Source organism: Buteo buteo, chromosome 10, assembly GCF_964188355.1.
Source record: "Buteo buteo chromosome 10, bButBut1.hap1.1, whole genome shotgun sequence".
In the NCBI taxonomy this organism is placed as follows: Eukaryota; Metazoa; Chordata; class Aves; order Accipitriformes; family Accipitridae; genus Buteo; species Buteo buteo.
Genome location: NC_134180.1, coordinates 44,983,944 through 45,008,650, shown reverse-complemented (window position 1 = coordinate 45,008,650; position 24,707 = coordinate 44,983,944). Strand labels below are relative to the sequence as shown.

The 24,707-nt window shown below is 39.2% G+C and overlaps 1 protein-coding gene across 3 annotated transcripts; it reads right to left on the bottom strand.

Moving 5' to 3' along the window:
- Positions 1–1,914: 1,914 nt before the first annotated feature.
- On the bottom strand, positions 1,915–17,701 carry ACADM (acyl-CoA dehydrogenase medium chain). 3 transcript variants are annotated; one of them, XM_075037399.1, is made up of 13 exons: positions 17,057–17,344; positions 16,978–17,016; positions 13,608–13,707; positions 12,699–12,796; positions 12,519–12,588; positions 10,060–10,160; positions 9,893–9,973; positions 8,902–9,032; positions 7,605–7,713; positions 6,591–6,731; positions 6,418–6,513; positions 5,475–5,723; positions 1,915–2,354 (listed from the first exon to the last, which is right to left on the bottom strand). In XM_075037399.1, exons 1-13 carry the CDS (start codon positions 17,066–17,068, stop codon positions 2,283–2,285), a joined length of 1,299 nt encoding a protein of 432 aa, XP_074893500.1. In that variant the 5' UTR covers positions 17,069–17,344; the 3' UTR covers positions 1,915–2,282. The 3 variants fall into 3 exon arrangements, with proteins under 3 accessions (XP_074893500.1, XP_074893498.1, XP_074893499.1); XM_075037397.1 differs by lacking the exon at positions 16,978–17,016 and adding an exon at positions 14,333–14,497 and having other exon boundaries at positions 17,113–17,198; XM_075037398.1 differs by lacking the exon at positions 16,978–17,016 and having other exon boundaries at positions 17,113–17,701.
- Positions 17,702–24,707: the final 7,006 nt, after the last annotated feature.

Here is a 24,707-nt window from a genome sequence, read left to right as displayed (position 1 = left end):
GCCCCGCCCCGCATGAGGAGCCTCAGCCGCCTAGAGCGGCTGCCGCCGGCTCCCGGGAGGGCGGCGGGTGGCTCCCGTGGCGAGCAGCGGGGCAGGCGCCGAGGAGCCGCGGCCCCCCTGGGGCGGGTCGCTCCGTCCTTGCGCCTCTCCCGAGGCTGGGAGCGGGCGGGCGGCGGCCGCCCCCGAGGCCGTGGCGCCCGGGAGCCCGCGGCGGGCCGGCGGGAGGGGCCGCTCGCCAGCCTTGTGCGAGCAGGAGCCCCGCCACAGCTACCGGTTGTCTTGAAACCGGGGAGGCAGCGACTTCGAAGCACGCCAACTCCGAGCGTGCGCTTTCCTGCCTCACGGCCAACAGGACAACGTTTAGAAATGCTTCAGCTTCCTTCCCTTACCTCAGGGCTATGGAAGAGCAAGTCCAAGAATTCAGTCTCAGAGCTTGTAAGGGTAACCGTCCTTTTGCCCCAAGCCCCCACTTCGCTTCCTAATTAAAACTGTCTAGGATGATTATCCTGTTGATTACCAACACTTGATGCTGGCACACGTCCCCCACTGAACCATACCAGGCAGAAATGCCATTTTGGTTCTAGACAAGAAATACTACGTCTAATGCTAGCTTGCATAGAACAGTCAAAAATATGGTCTCTCTTTTACATATCTCAAATACTTACCAAGGATGTCACGTTATTGGTCTTCCTGCAGGTAAGTTGGTGATTTATAGTGATTAAACACTTTTAAAGACCTAATTTCCCAGGTGGCCTACCTAAGAAATAAGCATTGCAAAAACAATACCTGGTGATAGTAACTGTACTATCCAGCACTAAATTTAGATGGTGGATGGAAGAGATCACAGCAAGGCAAGGACATTTTGGTGAGAAATTGCAAATGAATTTACAGAATTGTTGAGGTTCAAAGGGACCTCCTGAGAGGAGGTCAACCCACCTGGCCCAAGCAGAGTCGGCTAACAGAGGTTGTCCAGGAGCGGGTCCAGCGGAGTTTTGAGTATCTCCACAGATGAGACTCCGCAACCTCTGCCAGTGTACAACATCCCTCACAATAAAAAAAGTGTTTTCTTGTGTTCCAGTGCAACTTCATGTGCTCTAATTCATGCCCATTGCCTCTTGTTCTGTCAGTGGGGACTACCAAGAAGAGGCTGGCTCCCTCCTCTTCATTGCATCCCATCAGCTATTTATGCATGTACGTAAGGTTACCTGAGCCTTCTCTCGTCCAAGCTAAAGTCTCAGCCTCTCCTCGCATGACAGATGCTCCAGCCCCTTAATCATCTTTGTGGCCCTGTGCTGGGCTCCCTCTAGTTAAGTCCGTATCTATCTTGTTCTGGGAGCCTAGAACTGGATGCAGTACTGCAGGTACAGCCTCACCAGTGCCAAGTAATTTGCTCAAGAAGTCCAGGGAATGTCTACTCTGCCAGCACTGCCAAGAAGGGTCTAGCCAAGGTTAAAAAAAAAATATCTCATAACAGTTCCTCCTTCTCAGCTGTTCCTGCTACAAACACAGTTAAGTATATACATTGATGGAAAGGAATAATAGGTTTAAATGTACTGGATTTGAAGTAAACACCATCTCAAAAGTCATTCCTAAGGAAAAGCTACACACTTGCACTTGAAGTGAATCATCCTAGTTGAACATTTACTTGCTTAAGTGAGTGTAACAGTGCAAAAGGCCACATTCTCTCAAGCCAAAATTGCTACTATTGGATAGTATCTAAACCCTCAGAACAGACACATGTGCAGACAGTAACAGTGCAGGCCTTCATACTGCTGATCTGGAAAGGCTATTCAGCTGCTGTGGGCAGTAGCATGGTAGGAACTGAGGTACAGCTACTAACATATTTCAGACACTGGGAAACTTGCCCAAAACACAATTTAAGTGATATGACAAGTAAAATGAGTAAATACCAACCACACTTAAAAAAAAATTTATTAGAATGCAGCAATTACTGTCAGAAATAACATTCTGATCATCTAATTCTATAGTGAGAAAACATTGCATTGTGAGGTTCTCATTTCTTGCCCATTTTGTATTTGAACAACCAATCACTTTGGAAATCAGAATGTTTAGAAAATACCAGCTTTGTTAGTCAGGAATGAAGTGAGGGACTGGATAGGCAGAACGGAAGCAGTGCTTAATAATGTAGAGAATAAAAAGATTTTGAAGGAAAGTTTTTTTTTTCTCCATGGCTTTTTAATTCTATTGAGAAATGCACTAAAATCCTCTTCCATGAGAACACAGAGCACTACAGCAGTGCCAGACACACTTTATACATTTCTTTAAGCCTGAAATTTGCCAACGTGTTCACGAGCTATGATCATCCTTTGAATCTGAGCAGTTCCCTCATAAATCTGAAAAGAAGAATTGCAATAATGTTAGCTGATGATTTTTTAAAAGGTTTTAACAGGTCTACACTTCTAAACATTCATGGCACTAATCCAGTGTGGATTAGGATGTGCGTAAAGACAGAGAAAACTGAGAAAATTCCAGTGTGACAGAGTAACTACAGTGAGCTAAATGGAATAAATAACATACAACATATTAGGAGACAGTTTTGTTCTCTCAGGTGCTCTTATCTAAACTCAGTAAGGTTCTCAGGCAAACAAACAGACATGGTGGGTGAAGAAGGAAAATTTCTTATCTGAGGAAGAAAATACATAGTCTAGGTTTTAAAACAATACATGAAGGGAGGAGGTGACTTCTGCTGCAAGTGTTGTATTTTCTTTGACTAGCCTTTTAAGGTCATACCAAATGTTCTCTTGGATCCATTTATTTCCATTGCTTCTTGTTAACTAGTACTCTCTCCTGTATAGTTTTGTTTGTTTTTTGTTTTTTTTTTATCATGTATTCTTGCATTTTCTTCTAGACACAGTCTGCATCATCCTTCTGTTGTATTTGTTTGCTGGCAGCAAAGTCAAAGATAGACAACAAAGCATATATGAAGCTCTAATGCCGAAGGAGGTCATATGCTCCACAAGTATACTGGAGCGTAATGCAAGGGCTTGAAGCAACATAGTTTAGGGGTTCAAGTGTTTCAGCTCCCTGTTCTGCCAGAATTTAGTTTGGCAAATTGCTCAAATTCATGCAAATTCACGATCTCATTCACTTACAGGAACAATCTTCCCAAGAACCTTACAAAGCTTTTTGAAAATAAAAACACTAGAACCTGTGTTCACATTAGTTTTTTGGTTCAGAAGAAATTGTTCATTCCCAAAGTGAATTCTCTGACTGCTGCTGCTTACCCCATGTTGATGCAGTTCATAGAACAGGCTGTTTTGTGAATACTAGGTGCCATCTGGAGCAAACTGAAATGGAAGTTCTGCTTTCTCTATATACCAAATACCCACCAATCTCTAATGAAGACATAATGGCCCAAGCCTACAACAGCATCTTTACAACTACAGGCACAGTGGGGACATACAGTCCAAGGGACCAAAGAGGCTCGCTATGAACTCAGTCTGCCCAAACTGCTTGTAGTGTAGTTGTCGGGGCCTCGGCAGCTATTCCTGAAATCTACTCATCTGCTCCTATTGCACTAAATTACTTGCTGATGAAGACAGCCATGGAAGTGTTAAGACATCAAAACTCACAATCTTCTTAAGTAATTACAAGAAAGGTTTTGGTTTATAAGCCAATCGAAATAGTTTCAAGAATCATTGACAATTAAAGAAGGGAAGTTTTCAAAATCTGAGAAGGGAAACTAAGTTAGAGTTTCTACCAGAGTAGCCTAGATTTGTAGCCAGACAAACCTAGAGCAGAGTAAGGACATGTAAAAATGTTACCAGTAAACACAGTATTAGAATTGTGTAATACTGAAAAAGATCAAATACATGGAAGAAAAGTTGGAAAACCAAGTTTTTGTACACGAAACATACAGCCAAAAGCATATGCCATCTGGAACTGGGCAGCAATACAGTAAAGCACAGTGAAGTGCAAGGTATAATCAAGAGACATGGACAAAATAATTGTAAAGACAAAAGCCTTTCCTGAACTCTTTTGGGGATGAAATGGAACAGAAAAACACCAACAATTCAATACTAAATCTGATTAATCTGAACAATTAAAAAAAAGTCTACTTAGCCATGCATTTGTGATGGATCAGTGTAATGGAAAATCTAAGTAACTGGGAGCCTGTAAAATCAATCTCAGCTTCCAAATAAACTTCTAACCCTCACACCATCTTTCTCTAGAAAAGCATGCAACCTGACAGGAAAAAAGCCCAATCATAATAAAGTTCAATTAATCATTCATTTCCTCACTCATAGGAGTGCAATTAGTTCTAAGAACCTTTAGATTCCAAAATAGTGGTTGTCTTTCCTTAAATAGAGAAAAATAAATTCTTGGCTAGTGAGTATAATAGTTATCATTTTAAAGTCAGCTGTAAGAGAAATATTAACCACCTAGAATCTTAAGAATGACAGCTGCTATAGCTAACTAACATTACAGGTCATGGTCTGCAGACATTTCTTGGTATCTATTTTGATATGTTTTATCTAGTCACTATTAATGTCATATAATGTCAATAAAGATTACTGGTTTTGCTGAACACAATTAAAATATTCTTGCTGAATACAGAACTGTAGCATAGTATATGCTAATAGAAGAATTACAACATGACATGGAATAATTTCTTGGCAGTCACACTGCGGAAAAAAAACTGGGGATTACGGGTGACCATGGGCTAAACATGAGTAAATATGAGCAGTTTTTGTGTTAAAAAAACAAGGCTAATCACTCCAGGTTGTGTCACACTTCTGTTAATACAACACATGCAAGATAATCATTCCGTGACACTCAATACTGGTGGTATTGCAACCAAAGTATTCCACCCAGCTTATAATACCAAAGTTTCAAACAGAAGGTTTAGAGTACAACAACAAATGATGAAGAGGCTGGAAACAGAAAGGAAACAAAACCAAACCAAAACAAAAACTCAAACAAACAAAAAACCCACCCCCAACTTATGAGGAAAAAGGTGAAGAAGCTGCTTTAGCATTCAGGCTGAGAGGAAAGCTAAACTACAGGCAGGCACCAGTCCAGGATACATATGAATGGTCAGAGGATTTCCCCCACTGAAGGTTTTCAAGAACAACATTATACATAAACCATCTCTACTTACAGAATACCAAAGCAAGCATTAGTATTTTCATCAGTTTTCTCTATGTTTTTTTCTTCTAAGAGTTCAAAAGATTTAAAATTAAGAGTCCAAGAATTTCAAAGAGTTACCACATTAAAAAAAGAAAAAAAAAATTTCTTATGTGGGTTGAGTTGTTGGTCCAGTGCAATGATTTCTGTATGCAAGAAGTTGCCTGATTTGAGTGACTCTTTCTTTAAATTGAAGGATTATTGCTTTCATTCTAAAAACATTCTTTTTTGTATGTGTACACCATGAATTGAAATAAGTAGCCGTAAGTTTATTTTATATAATATTTATGCATTACTATAAAGATCACATTCTCTCTTTTACTTACCTGGAAGATTTTAGCATCTCTCATTAGTTTTTCTACAGGATATTCAGTATTAAATCCATTTCCTCCAAAAATCTGTACTGCATCTGTAGCTACTTGGTTTGCAATGTCACCAGCAAATGCCTTTGCAATGGAAGCATAGTAGGTGTTCCTGCGACCAGCATCAACTTCCCATGCAGCTCTCTGGTAAGCCATCCTAGCAAGTTCCACTTTCATTGCCATTTCAGCAAGCAGGAAAGACACTGCTTGGTGCTATGAATGATGAAATAAACTAGGTTAACATTGCCTGCTTAATATTCTATGACATCCAAGAAAAATATAATCTTCTTAATAAAGTGATCTCTTCAACAAACTCAGTAAATTGTACTAGAGGAGTTCTACAGAATATGGATCAGGCTTTCATAATTGTATGTTGAATTAGACTTTTAAGCTTTTAGTTCTCAAATCCATTTAGTCATAGGGATTAAATACTGAATTATTAAGTTCTTCTTTACTATTTATGAGATTGGTATTTACCTTGCTGTTTATTCATATTTCTTTAAAACTGGAAAGCAGTGTGATTTGCAATGTATTCTCTTAGTATTTGTACTGTGCATCTCATTTCACATACCTCAGATGTTTCTTCCTTTCCTGAAAATCCCTGTTTAATAGCACTGAAGAACTTAAGTATGTCCTGATAGTACCTGAGGTTTGTGTTTGGGGGCAGAGTTTTCTTTCTGCTTTTACTATTATCATTGATAAATTACTCCTGAAGTTACCACATAGCTAAGTTTACTTAAATGGTGCTGACCTATATACTTGGAAACTCCAAGATGGCAGAGATAAAATGTAAAAATTAAGGAACTAAAAAAGTCAAGGAATAACCTTAGCAAATCAGTAGTAGGACATCTGGTGTGAAAACATAGCTTTTATTTATATTCTCTCTCTTCCCCCCACCTCCACTTACTTCAACAATTGGTTTCCCAAAGGTTTTTCTCTCCAAAGCATACCTAGTAGCTTCATCAAGTGCTCTTTTTGCTAATCCAACAGCACCAGCTGCTACCTGAATTGAATACAACACAGAATAAAAAATCAGTAACTCCTGCTATATTTTTTAAATAAGTTATTTCTGATACTTACAGGTGGTCTGGTCTTATCAAAAGCTCCCATTGCGATTTTAAAGCCAGCTCCCTCAGCTATTAATACATTTTCTTTTGGGACTCTCACATCTTCAAAGACAATACCTCTTGTATCCGAGCAGCGTTGACCCATATTAATTTCCTGAAATGGGAGATTTACAGAGGTGTAGCTAAATTGTTTTATTCAAAGGTACGATATGTTTTCGTTGTTTAGTTTACTCAAAGCATAAAGTATGCTTTGTTCCCCAAAACACTGCATATAAAAATTACCATATACACGACAAATACTAGTTTTGCGCTTGCAGACCAGCATCCCCTTAGTTTGTCTAAGCTGGGCAGTTTACTTTCTCCTTATATGAAATCAGTTCTGTAGCTGTAATCAGTAGTCTTGTCTTTCTCTAGTTCAACTACATCCTTTGAGATGGGAGTGGAAAAAGTGAAGAATCTAATATGCAGGCAGTACAGGTGTACTACAAGTAAATAAATAAATAAATAAATAAGCTTTTCAAGTTTTTGGATTCCTTTCCTAATGTTCCTAATCGTCCAGTTTTGCCTACTACTAAAAATAGTACTTCCCCCCCCACCCCCAAAGAGAACTAGCACCAGTGTCTCCAAGGCCTCTTCCTTGACCAGCAGTAGCTAAAATTAAAGCTCGCTGTGTGTGTATTTATGGTTAAAATTGTCCAATTTGCTGCTTATCCTTTCAAGGCATATTACTTCTCATTTATTGGCACTTGTCAATAAAATAGTTCTCAAAGATTCTTTTGCAGCTGTTCAAAGTCATCTTACTTTAGACCATTCTGAATAATTTCTTATCTGAATTAATAACATTATAATTAAGTACATCTTATGAATCGTTTCTGAATATTGTGAAAATGAAAAGATCATTGTACATGAGCGTATGAAAATGTTCAGTTGCGCAACACTCTTTTTTCTTTAATGGTAATTTGTTGCATTATTGGTTTAGAACTGAACAGTAATTCCTGTCTTGTCAAATAAGAGGTATACTCTTCACCTTTCTTCCAATTTGGATTCCAGGGCTATCTGCTTCCACAATGAATCCAGTAAAGGCTTTGCTTGCAGGAGCCTTTGGATCTGGATTGGTACGAGCTAGCAAAAAATACCTAGCATAAAAAAAAAAAAAAGAAGAGGGATGAAGTTTATCCTTACATTTAACAACCAGATGCTTTTTGAGTGAACATTTAAAATGTTTTTATGTGCATTTCTACCACATAATAAATTCTATCTGTAAGTTAAACCCCCTTTTTTCTTGCCTGTCCCAAAAATAAACTGAGAGGGAACAAAAGAGGAAGTTTCAAAGATTCAATACTTCAGATCACCATGCAAAGATTGTCCACCTTTTCCATGTATTGTTGAATCTTTATGATACTACCAGCTTCACAAATAGTACAAAGGAAACCTATTCACAGCACATACATAAAAATTAATGCTTAGGAAATACTTTCTTGCATGCAAAATGTTATCACCTGATTTAAAAGATCTTAATTCTGTTCTTCTAAGTATCAGTTGTAAATAAGTATTACCCTTATAAATCAAACAGTCGTAAATCACATTTATGGTGTTCAGTAATGTCAAAAGATATCTGGTAGATTTGTCTTTGATGGATCTGCCTTGTAGAAGGAAATAAATAACTAGAAAATTCAGCATTTGGATAAATTGTATAGTTTTTCCACTTCAATTAAGAATTTGTGTGTTGCAAATCAGTGTGATGTGAGACACGATGAAAGAGGTTTATATTATAAAGCACAGTCCATAGACACCACAGCAATATTTGGATTCTTTGACAGCTGGAAAACGTTTTCCCTTCAGAAAATAAAATGTAACACCACAATCCAACAGTGTTTTCTAGCTTCACTAGAAGTGAGAGGTGCTTCTAGTAGAATCAGAAGCAACTGATCTCAATCACCACAACTACAAAGCAAGGTAGCTAGTAAAACGAGCCTCTTGAGTACTTTGCAAATTAAATCATACTGTTGCTGTCCTGCCCTGAAGAAAAAGCAGAATTAATTTTGTTTGATAGCAGCAAGATTCGAGAGGCCTTCTTGAGTGAGGAGTTGTCATGTCATTGCTCATTTTCCTTTTTAGGCTTTGCACAGCCCTGAGACTGCATTCTTATATCCTATCCTGATTAACTGGTCAGAGATTGAAGTGTAATGTGTTGAAACACAAAAACCATTCAGATTCATAAAGAATTTCATTCAGATCTTTAAAGAATTTAACTTTGGGGGCAGGGGGGAGCCACTATATAAAATAACAACTGAAAACATAACATGAGTTAACAGTTAACATACCAGTTTGCTTTCCCACCATTTGTGATCCACATCTTCTGACCATTAATGACATATTCATCTCCTTTCTTCTCAGCCTTTGTTTTTATACCAGCCACATCAGAGCCTGCTCCAGGCTCTGTTACACAGTAAGCCTAAAATAAAGTAAAATGCAAAATCCTGAGGAATAAAAGTTCTATTTTTAGGCAACCACAAATTATTGCAGACTATGTACATCAAACTGATCTGTAAAAGGTTTAAGTGAACTGCATGGTAAAACCCAAAACAGTAAATAAAAAAAAAATTAAAAATTAAAAAAAAAATAATCCAAAAAACCCCACAACAGCTGTCTGAGCAAGAATCCAAACATATAACGGTTAATTTTCTTTACAAATGCATAATGATACATAAAATTGTCTTTTAATCAAACAGGACCATTCTGTAACCCTTAAGTCATTACTTCCTCAGGCTTCACAAACTCTGATGCGAAAGCTGAGGATCTTTAAAATCTGAAAATAAGAGCACCGAGTAATATTTCATTTTTACTGTGTCCTTCATTTTATGAGGCTTAGTTGTTCAGATTTTAATGCAGTGCACATGGATCTTTACTTCTTTCTACGTAACAAGTACTGCTTATATAGTGTTTAAGATCACAAAGAAAAGTTTAACTCCCATCCAAGTTGAGTTTCTCCTTGTACAAACCTCACACTTTTCTTGAATTCCTACACCCCCTCTTGAAAGGGAAATAAAAGATACTAATTTTTGGTAAGTGACTTAGGATGGGAACGATTTTCCAAGCAATATCTTCTATTTGCTTATCGATGCATTAGCTATTCCCCGACTTCCAGTAAATGCCACTGTTTATTTAAAAAACAAAATGGGCTAAGTTGTGGGTACATGTCAGTGTTTTCTGGGAAAAAAAACCAGAAAAAAAACCAAAGAAAAAAAGAAGAAAAAAAAGGAGTAATATTTAATATGGTTTAGGAACATTCTACAGTGTAGCAGTTATACTTACACACATCATTGGTTCCTCTGTCATTCTCCCTAAATATTTTTTCTGCTGATGCTCATTTCCTGCAATGATTACTGGCATTTGCTGAAAGAAAATATTTAGACCATTAAGCCATCTTTTTAAAGTGCGCAGATTCTAGTTTAAGGGACGCAAGGAAAGACAGAACTTACCCCTAAGGAATTTGCTTCAATGGCAGTTTGAACCCCTGTACATCCATAAGCTAACTCTTCTGTAATAAGGCACGCTTCAAAACTACCAAGGCCAAGGCCACCTACAGTTAAAATATTTCATTTACTAAAATGGGTTTAAGTTGTAATATATTAGTCATTTACACAAATTAACAAAAATTTATTCCCCCACATACATTTGATTGTGTACTGTGTTTGATTAGACATTCTCATGCCAGCTTTTGAAGTTTTGCCAGAAGAGTAGCAGGTGATTTAAAAATTACATATCACAGTTCCAGGGTTATTGTGTGATTAACGCAGGACAAGTTGCACCAAGTGGCAAGAATGTACCACTCCAATTTTTTGACTACTTTACATTTGAGAATTAAGAGTTCTTAAGAAGCAGAGATAGGGGTCCTGAGCTACCACAGCACTTGGGGGGGGGGGGGGGGGGAACCCACAAGTGACCATATTAGTCAGACAACCAACTCAGTAATCTGCTTCTGCCAGAAGCTAACGCTTCAGGAAATACATACAAATACAATAACAATACAACTATACTTCCTCAAAAATATTTTCCTGAGCCTTCAGGTGACTTCCTCAGCCAAAGAGATACCTCTCTTTGGTATCTTTGTTATGCTAACTCTTGACAGATATTTCTTATGTGAATTTGCCCAGTCTCTTTTTGAATCTCTGTAAAATTTTATCATCAATCTCACCCAGGGGCAACGAGTTTCACAAATTAACTACACACTGTGTGTAGAAACATCTCCTTTCATTTATTTTGAACCTGTCATCTGCTGACTTCATTTCATGCCTTCTAGTTACATTGAAAGGGACAGTGAACTACCAATTCCTTTTCACACTCTCCATGACACTGACATTTTAGACATTTCTCATACAGAAGCTACATCTCACACAGAAGATACATCTTTTATGATCTTTGTCATCCTTTTAGGAACCTTCTCCATTTCCACAATACTCTTTTGAGATGGAAGGATCTGACTATATAATGAATTAAGGAGGCATGTGCATTTTGGATTCAGCAGCATAATTATGCCTTCTGCTTTTTTCTTTATTCACTTAAAGGTCCCTTCTGACCTTAAATTTTATGGTTTTGACCACTTCTGAGCATTATGCTGACGTTCACAGAACTATCTATTATAAGCCCAAAAATCTCTTTTTTGAGAGGCAGTTACTAGTTCAGAAGATACCATTTCTCTGTGAAGTTCAGATTGCTTCTTTCCCTTTGCATCACTTTTCCTTTTTTGAATTGCATTTGCCATTTTAACAGTCACTCAGTTTCATGACCTTCTCCTGCAGCATTTTGCACCAGCCTCATCTTTTCTACACTGAGTAACTTAGTATTATCAGTAAACTCTATCACCTCAGTATTGATGCCCTTTTCCAGTTTATTTATAGATATTCCAAATAGCACAAGACCCAGCAAAGCTGTGCTGCTGATTTTTCCACTATGAAACCCGATGATTTTAAAAACTCATTTTGGAAGTTCAAGCATTCTATATCAACCAGGAATCCCTTGTTCACACACTAATTAGCTACTTCAGAGAACTCCAATGTTTTTATGAGGCATGCTGTCCTTTCACAAAAACCCTTCTCTAGCATATCATGTTTATCTGCATCCACTATTTCTGTACTTCATCTTACTTCCCCTTAATTTACATGGTGTATCAGGCTTACTAGTATGTATTTTCCCAGATCTCCCTTGGAGACCTTTTAAAGCAATGCTGTCCAATTTGCCACTTGTAATTTTTCATTTAATATTAATCAAGTGATTATACACTGCAGTAGTCCAGCTATTTCAGCCTTCAGTTTCTCTAGAATTTGTAGCTGAACAAATCTAGTCCTCACAGTTGCTCCTTTTGTCTCTTTGCTCCTTAACCTCATTTATAAAATTTTTGATACAAGATATATCCTCTGATTAGTTTCCAAAAAAAGGGTCTACTATGGACACTTTCCTAACTTTTTCAGGTAATATAGATGCAAAAAAGAAAATAATTTAACATTTTTTTTTCCATGGTTACTTATATACCTAAACACTGCCAAAGCACTGCTGTACTGCACCTAATCTAAACTGAAAAACTGTCCTTCTGGAAAAAACTCTTAAATTGCTCCAGCCTGTGTCAGAGACTAGAACAAAATATGACCTTCTAATTTCTCTGCCTAATCAGCTGACAGAGTGCACCAGGGGAACATTAGGCAGTTGTAATCACGGTAGGAAAATCTGGTCATAATTTACTAAATCATAATCTGTCTAATTTGTCTCCTGATTACATCCACACCTAGTAACACTTGTATGTGTCAACCTGCCTACTGATTAAATTTAGATTATTCAAGTATGCAACTGTTTATTTTATACAGAATCCATAATTACACATATAAATCTCATCTAATGCCTTTTCTTTGTTTCATTTTACCGATTAAAAAGAACATTTACTTACCACAGCTTTCTGGTATATGTGAATTCATAAGACCAAGTTCCCAAGCCCGTTTTATAAGTGGAAGAGGATACTGAAATAGACAGGGAAAAATCACTTTCTGATTCATCACAATCAACATTTTAAATTTTATGCAGGTTAAGATAAAAGTCTGTTTTTTCCCTTACACTATGGTAGATTTACCTCTCCAGTTTTGTCATATTGTGCAGCAACAGGAATAATTTCCTCTACAGCAAATTTACGAGCAGTAGCTTGAAACTCTTTCTGTTCATCAGTAAGTTCTATTTAAATAAAGAAATAAAAAAAAAAAAAAAAAAAAAAAAAAAGGTCACAAATTCTCTACTACCTTTAATTTTGCCAGTTGTCAGACTATGAGAAAAGAGAAAGCAGGAGTGTCCTTCCAGGACAACCCAAACCACCACTTCCTGGGCCTCTTCCGGAAGCAAAAAAGCTCAGCTTCCTTTTCCTCCTGGGAGAAAACCTCCATTGTTCTCTCATCAACACCTACAATGCATTTACTTACTTTTGATGAAATTGTCCAAAAAATATTGAAAACGCAGTAGACAGGACTGTGTAACATAAAATACATTACCAAAAGAAACAAGAAGAATGCCATGCTAATTAAATGGAGGAAGAGGAGGAGGCAGATGTCATCTGAAGATCCTGGTTATTCAGTTTCAAACATCTAGCTGCTGACCCACTACATTTCCTTTATAATATGCCAAGATGAGGATGAATTTCTTTATAACCAACTATGACTACATTTAGTTACTTTAACATTGTAAACGGCAATGTGAGATAATTATTCAAAACTAAGACACTTTGGCAGTAAAAAAGCTTAAAACAGGCATGAGTTAAAAAAAAAAAGAAAATCTTACGAACACTACACACATACCTTGACTTGCCTGAGCTGAGGAAGAAAGTAATTTTGGTTTTCAAACATTTTTTTATAAAAGAATAGAAATCTATTTAGAATAAACACCTTCATTTTAAATTCACGTTGAACTGCAATATAAGATTTCATATTTTTTAACACTGCAATTTGCCCTTTGCCCTTAATTGCTGTATTTCTTTCAAAACTGTAATACTTACCAAAGCTAAAGCCAGCTCCAGGTTTGCCTATATGTAAGTTTTGAGCAGGTTTACTAGAACATGACCTCCATCCATGCCCTGCAATGGTTTGAAGCATTTGCTAAAGAGAAAAAGAACGTGAGGTATAAGATCTTTACAGCTCAAGTCTCCTAAAGCTACCAGCCTCACTGCAGCACAACATTAAATGTAGAATTCCCCCTTTAGAAACAGTATCACATCAAGTATAATACAATTACTACAGTGATAAAAGAATTCTTGGCTACCTTAAGTTTTGTTCCTGTGGCAAGCAGTGCTCACATGAACTGACAGCTATGCCAGGAATCCCAGGCTTTAAGAGCACTGAGCATGAGTGAACTGCCGTATCCACTTTTAAGTATTGCGCAACTGATTATTTAAAAATAATTAAGCACAATTAAAATTTATGTTCACAGAGACATAGCAGTATATATTTCTTTCATTTATACACACACTCGCCAAACCTGATTTTCTTGCCCTCTAGTGAATATTCTATCTATCCAATGTTTACCTACATGCAGATTTAGCAAGACTTTAAAAACAACCTATTAACCAATATCTATCAGAATATTTTGATAAATTTCCAGACTCATGTCTGCTTTCTTTTAATAAGCTGCTGCCATGGACACTTAGTGATTACTGTTATTATACTCCAAACAGGATAGAACTCAACAGACTATCTGAAGTTTATTTTTTGTCCTCATACTTACCACAAATTTATTCTTTTTCATTGTGTTTGCTTTGGTTTTTTTAGTGCCCACAAATATTATTGTTACAGCTACTTTCAGAACACCTTAATACCGTACAAAAACATGTCTGAATTTGATTTTAAAAGGTTGTTTTGTTCTCTTTCATCCTTCAGTAGTTATGAATCTCTGAAATGTTTGGAAAAAAATGAAAAATATTTAATTGGAAAAATTCTTAGAAAGACCCATATCAATACTGTGCAAAAACAAATGAGCCTAAACCCTAAGAAAAGGCTTGTTCTTGATTTTCTTACGTGAAAATGTAGAAAGGAAAAAAAAAAAAAAGTGTGATCACACCAGCCACTTATTTCATAACATTAAAAAAAATTGAATGAACCGTAATAGAGCAAAAATATCACAAAAATTTTACTGGAAAGTCTAGAAGACAAGGACATTACAGAAAGTTACATAGCTGGGGAGGCAACAAGTAGCTTCAAAATAAAGTTGTGGTAGATAACTGTGCTCTTAAAAATAAGAATGCCATGCAGAGATGGTTACAAAGTCACATGACAAAAAGCATGAAGAACACCGGCAATAATAGGTATCAACACAGTGAAAAAAGTTACTTCCAGCGGATACTGAAAACATCTATGAAGCTGAAAGGTGAAGAAATGAAGAAAGACCACTGCTAGGCATAGAAGAGGGGGAGGCTATGACATAATTGAATATTGAACTGTTAAGTCAGTTTATTAGTAGTTCAGGATTGCATTTTCCAGTAGGCAATGTATTATCCATTCCAAGTTTTCACAAGCCACAGACATTGCAAAATGGTATCTTGCTAAGTTTTGTGTTACTGCTACAACTCTTATATAGAAAAACAAAACAAACAAACAACACCAACAAACATCTAGAAAGACCTTGATCCTTCAGAATGTTTTATGCCTTATTTTATCTGGAAAGACTAGATGAGGTTGAAAAAAAGCCAGAAGATTGTAATATTTTTTTTCTTTTTTTTTTAAGGAGCAACACTTCACAGACTCATACATAGCTTTGCCACCAAAAAGTCTTGCCTACACTAGAAAAAGTACTGAATTCAAACTAATGCTAAAAGTGATACCCTATATGAAAGAAGCTGTCAAATTTATACTGGAGAACTTATGTCTATCGTGGTTTTTGTACCAGGGTAGAATGCAAGGTCAACACTGAAGGTTACTCTGGAAAAACTCAACGCTCTTCCCACAAACAGAAATATGAATTGGACAGGTGGGATTCATACCGGGAAGTTGCATGAGTGATCAAGTGACAAAGGATCACGGTTTGCTACATGTAAGAATTTGGATGACCATCTGTCCACTCTGTCAACTTTCCTATTGCTTGACTCAGAGGAACAGTCGATTCAGTCACAAGCTACTGCTAGTGATGCCCAGATGCAAGTCCTACTGCATTTCCTTGCACTACTGCATAAGCTCTGTCACAATCAGAAATATGATCATTGAAGTGGCAAGACTAACACTGGAATAACCTGCTGTCTGGAAAAGGGTATGACGATACACACAGAAGCGATGCAATCTTCGTTACCTTAATGCCAAAGGAACTACAGAACTTGTTTGAAAAGCTGCACATTACAGAAAAAGACAGGACAACAACAAGCTAAGGTCACTAACCCTGATTCTCCCTCACATAACTCAGGACAAGAATGAAAGGAGTTGTCAAGAGCAGCTTGCTGTATGTCCTACAGTAGGCATTAACTGTTGGCTTCCCTTGCCTAAAGCATTACTTTTTATCTATAAACCACCAGCCAGCTTCGGATGGAGACTTCTCCCCTCAGCGACACTGCCACAGCAACACTTTGGACATGTGGTCAAGCTGCATCACTTTGGAGCAAAATAACACAGCTGCCAGGAAGCTCTGACGAAGGGCCCTTCGGCTAATTCAGACTCATGAATGACTCTGGAAATGGGGAAACCACAAAAAGGCCTGTGTAAATGCTAAACAAGGTACTACCTGAGTTTTGAGTAATTTTTACTTTCTAGTTTGAATCTCAGAGGACACTGGTGGTTCCATATAGCAGAATGTTAGTACTTCAGAAAAACAACTATGACACATCACACATATTTAAAAAAATTGCCACAGGTAGTACAGCTAGGTGTGCTTAAGGAAACACACTGTATAAAACACCCTGAACTATAAGCCCTGATGTTTCAAAGCCGTCTCCATCGTTTGAGCCGGAGCTGCCAGGCGTACGCTGGATTTTTCTGGAGACCTCGCAGCGCGGCCTTTGGCACCTCGAGGGCCCCGAGGTTGTGCCACAACTCCGCCGAAGAGCAACAGACGGCAACGCCCCTTCAGGCCGCGAAGATTAAGGCCAAAACCTCACGGGTAATAATGCGGAGACAGGAAAAACAACAGCGAGCCCTGCACTGCTTTGCTCCTCCGCGGCTCCGGGGCAGCCCCTCGGCCCTCCAGCGGCCACGGCGGCGGGAGGGGGCGGCCACGGCGGCGGGAGCGGGCGGCCACGGCGGCGGGAGCCGGGCTTGCCCCGCAGCAGCCGCCCTCGCTCCAAGGCCCCGAGGCCACCGGAGCTGCCGGCCCTTCGCCCTGCCGCGCTCCCTCGGCCTGCGGCCCTTCCCGGCCACCGGAGGGCCTGTCACCGCCCAGCTCCCACTCACCGCCCGCCAGCAGCGGCGCGGCGCGGCCCGTCCCGTCCCGTCCCGTCCCGGTCCGTCCCGTCCCGTCCCGTCCCGTCCCCCCGGGCCTCATGTCCTCCAGGCGCTCGCACCGCCCGGCCCGGCCCGGCCGCTCACCCGAGTGACCCTCAACGCGGACATCTCGGCGGTGGTGCCCGGCGGCGGCGGCGGCGGCGGCGGCGGCGGGGCGGGGCAGTGGGGCGGCCGGGGGCGGTGCCACGCAGGCCGCCCGCCTAGCCGAGCGCCGAGGGGGGGCTGGGGGCCCGGCCCCGGCCCGGGACCGTCCGTCCCCGCGCACCGCGACGGCCGCCCTGGTCGTGCGCGGCGAGCCTGCTCCCGCGGCTGTGCAGGCTCAGGCGGAGCCCCGCGGGGGCCGTGAGGCGGCGGGGCGAGCGGCCCACCGCGCTGTGGGGTCTGGCCGTGGTCGTTGGCCCTCCCTCCGGCCGAGGGGAGTTCATTTGTTCCATTTACGGCTCGTCCCACAAAACCCGGGGCGGGCAGGGCCTTTGACCCTCCCCCGCCAGGCAGCGCACGGGGAGGGGGAGCCGGGCCGGGCCGTGAGGTGAGGAAGGAGCTCGCCTGAGGCTGAACCAATTTGGGTTTTCGTACCGAGTCTCCTGGGCTGTCTCCAGCCTCCTCCGTCTTTTCCCTGCCAGCAGAAAAGCCCCCGTGACCCGCTTCGGTGTATTTTTGCCCGTCAGGGACTCCTCAACTCCTGCCTCGGAGGCGGACCGGGACCGGGACCGGGATCGGGGGCGCGGCGGGGCCCCGCGCGTGGGCCCCGCTCCCCCCCCCCCGGCTGCGGAGCGCGCGCGGCAGTCGCGGTTTTCTGCTCTCTTTCCAAGAACTTCTAGACTTGTAGGTGCGAAAGAAAACAATCTGCTGGCATAACTGGGCTTTTTAAATTGATCTTCATGTGACTGTGAGCTTCTGATACCATTCTTAAGTTGAGATGCCGTAGCGATGTGTACTGTGTTGATAGTTACGGAAAATGTGCTTACAAATGCCGTGTGTTAAACCAAAAGCATTGATTTTGTAAACTATCTGCAGTGTGTAAAATACACGCTTTGAATATTACTGCGTCAGCGTTGTAAAGCAGTGCTATTTAGGGCTTTATTAAAATAAGACAAATAGCTACTTTGATTTATCTACAAATGACTTCTTTTGGTATGAAATTTTAACAGAATTATCAAAACATAAAGCACTTTTCTGGAAGCTGGATTTTGGATAACATTTTATTTTGCATAACAATTCAAAGTAAGGTGTCCCAAATATTTTTAGCACCATTATTGCCTTGGTATGTTTGGTTCTTAATTGCTTGTTTTGTTTCCGACAGTTGAGAGTATTGATTTTGTACTTAATACCAAAGAAACACTTCAATAGGAAGCTAGCCATGTAAGAGTTACTTTTTGCATATATATCAACTGATTAAAAAGAAGCTGATTGTAATGTGGTATAGGCTTTATACTGGGATGACTCCAGGTGTCTACCGAATGGAGGCCTGTAAGCAGCTTTGACTTAGTGCACAGGCTACTGATTTTACACTCCAATGTTGGTGGGGTTTTTCCCTGTACTTCAAGGGTAGTTGAGTAAAAGGCATAAGCATAATTTATAACTTTAAGTTACTTTAGTATTTCATGAAGATATTTGTATGTTCTTCCTGTTCTAGTTTCAAGTACGCAATACCACTGTATTGTATGGCTGTAGGGCTTTTAAATATCAGCACTCAAGTCTGCATTTTGTGTTCCCTTTTATATAGGGCTCTGTTCCACAGGTCATGTTTCTGCATATAGTGTGGGAGTTTAATTACTGAGCAGTCCATTTTCTGTTCATATATTATTTATCTATTATTTGTATGGTTTGTGTATACATAGTATCTCTGTATTCCTCAGTTGATTTATCATCGAAACAGCCCTTGTTGTGATGATGTATAAGTAAATATATTCACCTCATTTTAATGTTTTAAAAGTTTAATTTTAGATATGCAGCATGGATTTTACTATGCATATTCTAACTACTTTTACACACACTATAAAATTCTAAAGATGGGTAGATGGGTTCAGAATCTGTATGAAAAGCTGATGTCATAGGTACTATACACTCTCACAGGTAACAAGCAACTCCAGCTGACTGAGTCAGGTGCCTGAACACTGGTAAGGGTGTTATATACTAAGCATATTTACTCGCTGCAGGAAGGGATTTAAATACTGCAGTGCTCAGAATTGAGATATTAATTCTAGGTGCCTTTGAGATGAAGATCCATAACCCTTCAGTAAGTAAATAAGCTCTTTTTTTTGCACTGAGGCGAAGAGGCAGTTTGGAATGGGGTTCAGGACATCCCTAAGTCTGAGAGACTGAATAAATCAGTAAACTGAGGGAGTTTTAGCATTAGGAAGTAATGCGGACCAATACTGTTGGATTTATAGACTGAAATGGTTGGATTCAAGACCGAATAAGCATTTTTGAGGGTTTATGCTTTGAGCTAGATGGAATACCCCCTAGTAAGTGGTTGGAGCACATTAGGTGCACTCCTAGATCATGTCTTCCAGTTAGTTTCATCCAAAACTCAGTTCGTGTGCTTTGAAACCTCTCTGTGAATCAAGGCAGGCGCAGTAAGTGAAGACAATTGGGAGATTTACCTCAAAACTTCACTCCTTAAGTGAACTAAAAACTGTTCATGTAGACACAGCCTGGGAAGGTAGTTGTCTGAAGCTGTCCAGCTGAGGAAATTGAGTCAGGAATACACCATAACATTTGCTGTTCTCCAGGTTTGCCTTATGCTAGAAGCATCTTTGCATGTGAAATTTGCTACTTGCCTCTGAAGACAGGTGTCTATGTACTTTGTGGAAGCCAGCTTTTGTATTAAAAAGCTGCTATCTGTCATCTCCTGCAGTGTTGTAGAGGTTAAAGAACAGAAGAAGTTCCAGAAAAAGGAAGGAAAGAGTTCATGGAGCCAAGACAAAGGTATTCAAGGACACTTCTGCTAAATGACAGGAGCAACTGATGTAAGGTACTGAAACTAACTCTTGATTGAGGTCACTAGTTAATGCAGCTTGCAGTAATGAAGCTATATCCTTGCTCACCTTTCTCACTGCCTTGAATAATTTTCTTATTATCTCTTCACATCTCCTTCTTGGGTAGGTGAGTGAGAAATTTTTTTACAATGTCTTGTCAACAGAATTTTTACCAAGCCAGTCTGGAGGGGAAAATTCAAAGCACAGGCAACCTCCACACAGTGGTCTGTGTCTACCAAGTATTTGGGAAGAGAGGGATATGAAAGATGGCAAGGTTATCTGTCAAAGCCTGAACCACTTGAACTCTGAGGTTCAAAATTATTTACTTAAGGGGTGACAATAGATAAAAGTTTCTGTTGTGTCCATCTAGCATTTTTAGCATTTCCCACAGAAGCAAGAAATACAGCATTTGTCTTTCCTTTTTATCTTCTCAAACCCTTACTATTCTGTCCTATTTCTTCTTTATTATTCCTCTGATTGCTTTTACTACAGTAGAAATTGTTGGCCTCATTTTGGCTGGGATAGAGTTAGTTTTCTTTTAGCAGCTGGCATAGTGTTATGTTTTGGATTTAGTGTGAGAAGAATGTTGATAACACACTGGTGTTTTCAGTTGTTGCCAAGTAGTGTTTAGGCTAAGTCAAGGATTTTTCAGCTTCTCATGCCCAGCCAGTGAGAAGGCTGGAGGGGCACAAGAAATTGGGAGGGCACACAGCCAGGGCAGCTGACCCAAACTGGCCAAAGGGATATTCCATACTGTGTGACATCATGCATAGTCTATAAACTGGGGGGGAGTTGGCCTGGGGGGGATCACCACTCGGGGACTAACTGGGCATCGGTCGGTGGGTGGTGAGCAATTGCATTGTGCATCACTCGTTTTGTATATTCCAATCCTTTTATTGTTATTATTGTTGTTGTTATTATTTTCTGCCTTTCTGTCCTATTAAACTGTTCTTATCTCAACCCATGAGTTTTACTGGGGTTTTTTTCCCAATTCTCTCCCCCATCCCACTGGGTGGGGGTTAGTGAGTGAGGGGCTGCATGGTGCTTAGTTTCTGGCTGGGGTTAAACCACGACAATTGTATACTGCACAGTTTATTGCATTATTAACCTAGAATACTCTCTTTTATACTAACCACCAGAATACATGATGCTTATTGCTGAAATGTATAAATAAGCAAGTAAACACAGTAAGGATATTACATTACAAAATACAGGTCATTGCTTAAAGTTAGCATCTGTATTCTAGGCTGAAGTGTTATTTTTTAGTAGTAGTAGTAGTTACAAATTTTTTACAGTTTATTTTTTATATTGTTAACAACCAACTGTATTTTACCATTTGTTAATGGACCTTCATTTTAGAAATGGAAAGCAACTTGAATTTTCTGCGGTGATTTATGTAACGCAAGTTACTGAAGCTACTGCACTAAACAAACATGGTAAAGTTTAGTGTGTACGTTCTGAGTTAATGATCTACAAAGTAGAATCCTTTTTGATGCAGTACAATGCAACAAGCATGGCAACTTCTTCTTGATAAAATGATTAAATGTTTTTTGGTTTTCTTTGATCCCTGCTACAATAATAACTTAAAATATCTTAAACCCAACATTTTTTTTCTAAACTTCTGTTGCAAGCTCATGTAATTTTTGTAGTTTGTCTTGGGTTTGGTTTTTTTTGCAGCTTTTTCATGGTCTTTAAGGCAATAAATTTATTTGGAGGAAAAAAAAAAAAGGAAAACACCTATATGGGTGCCTTTGAATTATCTAAAAATGAAGATAATGTGATGCTTGAATTAAAATATTTTCAAGTATATTTTTAGCTTGTTTGATTCCTGGGTATCACAAACATTACTTCATTTCAAATTTTTAATCTTTTTTAATTACAAAGCCATACCTACTCAAAGTTTTGGAGGCTTTTAATTTGACTACTATATGTAAACACATCAAATATTTTTTTCCTTAATGTCATAAAAAAATTTCAAGTTACATTTATGTGACTCTCTAACATGAACTATAAAGAAAAAGAAGGGACTGATACACAGAGCCTGAGAACAAATAAAAAACATTCAGTTGCATCTTGTAATAATTTTGGCCTGTATGACTTTCTGAAGACACAGAAAGTCAGTGGAAGGCTCAGAAGATAACTTCTGAACCATGCCTTAGAATAAAGATCAGCTGTCCTGATTTTTTTTTCAAAGTATGCTGAAATTCACTTTAGAATTTTACAGGACTTACTACTTTAAGAAACAAGTACTTAGACAACCATAGCTTTCACTTGTGTGAAATATAAGCAAGTTAATCATTAAAAAAAATAATAGAGTGAGGTAAGGCCTATCTATGTGTAAAGGAAGCATCTAGGACATTTTAACACTAAGTCAATTTTAATCATCATATTGAAATATGCTGCAGCAGGCACTTCAGCAGCTAAAAAAAAATCTTCAAGCTACGTTGCTTGGTACATTTCTCCTTGTGGAATCATGTATTAATAAATGCCCAGTTGCAATGAACACATCTCTCAAACGTATTTAACACTTGTAGGTTAGATAGCAGAACAGTAGAGTCAAAAAAAGTGTTTTGTTAAAGAGGTGTGTGTGGCTCTGGCAAAGCCCCTCTCATTTAACGTGAAGTTCCAGGTCAGCAGAGATTTAACGGCACCGTGACAGTAGGGGGTGCTGCAGAAAGACCTTTATAGGCTGGATTTTAACAAACATCTGTATTCTAAAGTATCGGCTGTGGCTATGCAAGACCATACCAATACCAACATTTAACAGTGTACAAGAACTTAACCGTGTAAATGGGTATTGATGTAAGATACAACGTAGACATTAATTTTATAGTAAAACCTATATAATTATTTTTAGCAAGTGCAGCAAACGACAAAACAGAAAGTAAGTACTGCCTTAAATCACAAGAGTTCAATTTCCATAACAGCTGACAGAACTCGTCAGACAGAACTCAATAAAGATTACCACTGTTGCTGTTGTTGAATTGCGTAAGGTAGAGTTCAGAAAGACTACCTGACATTATAGCCGTACTGAGGCATGTGCAGTGAAAAAGTAAAGAAAGAGAGAAACCTTGTGTTGGACATCCTGGAAAAAGAATAATGGGATTGAGAATATGGGCACAAGAAGGTGAAGGTTGAGATTTTCATCTAACATTCATATGACAAATGACTAGGCCCTTTGCAATACTGATAGCTAAAACTCATTTTGCCAGGAAAGTGACAAGTCTTGTGCTAGGTCAGATCGAAGGTCCATCTAGGAGAGTATCCTGTTTATGGCAGTTGCAATGAAGAATGCTTAGGGAAGGATTCAAGAACAGAGCATTTACCACTAATGTAGTGATATTTTTTAATTTTTTTTTTCCCTACCCTCCAAAAATTTTCCGATTTAGAAGTTTCCTGAGCTGGAGGTGATGCCTTTGTATTTAATAATGCTTCATGGATGTCTCTTCCATTAACTTGACCAGTTACTTTTTGAATGTGTTGGGTACCACAGCTTAGTTTCTTACACTGTGAAGAACCACTTTGGTTGGTTTGTTTTCAACTTGACATCTGCTAACTTAATTTGTTGTCCCTACTGCTTGAATTGGAAGAAGCAGTGAACCATCAGTCCCTAGTCATTCTCTTTGTGTCAATGATTTAAGAGAAAAATGTCATGATGTCCTCTTAGCTATTTCCTTCCAAGCTGAATAATCCTCTTTGGGTACTTTCTACAACGTCTTGGTTTTGTCACGAAAGAATCAGAATATAAAGTGGCTCACGTTCTTGCATAAAGGTGAGAGTATAAGTTCTGTTCTGTTCTCTTTTTCTGTTTTTTTCTGGTAACTCTTTTTTGCCTACCTCTGAACACTGAAATGAAAATTTTCATATATTAACTATGATAACAAAATATGATTCCTGGGATGTAATGGTCAACTTAAAGCTCATCTTTGTATATAATTATTTCTCTGCATCCCTTGTCTGTATCATTTTATATTTATCTACCCTGAGTTTATCTGAAATTTTTCAGTCCCATAAATAACTTACTATAGGCAGCAAAATTTTCCACTTCAGTGTTCCTCTCCTTTTTCAAATCATTGACCTGTACCTGGAACAGCAAGAGTCCCAATACATAAGTCTTTGAGATTCCATGGGTGACCCCACCACTGTAACAAATTTTTGTTTAGTCTTGAAATTTTTAAAAAATATCTTTTGTAAGGGTGTGTGAAGGAAAGTGTCTGTGCCTTTAAGGGTATCCGGTCAAGAACCTTTTCAATGCAAAAAGGGAGAACAAGAAAAGGAAGAAGCCATAAACAAGAATATAAAGAGACACAGACCTGACTGACAAGTGGTAAGGGAGGCAGTAATGAGACACAAACCTGGTCAGTCACACTAATTGATGATGGAATGTTTATTTCAGTAAGATTATCTGATCAAAGGTCTTGTCAAATGGGATACCAAGAAAAAATGGGAAGCCATAAACAAAATATGGAGACACAAACTTGACCGGCAAGACAAGAGACAAGGACAAGAAACAAACTGGCTCTCGATAAACTGCAGGCAAACTGGGACTTTGCAAATGATAAGGATGCAAATTTGAGGGTCCAGAATGTTGGAAAGGGATCTGTGGAGCTGTGCACAATAATGAAGGAATGTGCAGGGGAAGGGCTTCTGGAGGAACAAAGGAAGAATGGACAGAATAGGGTATAAAACGGACCAGTC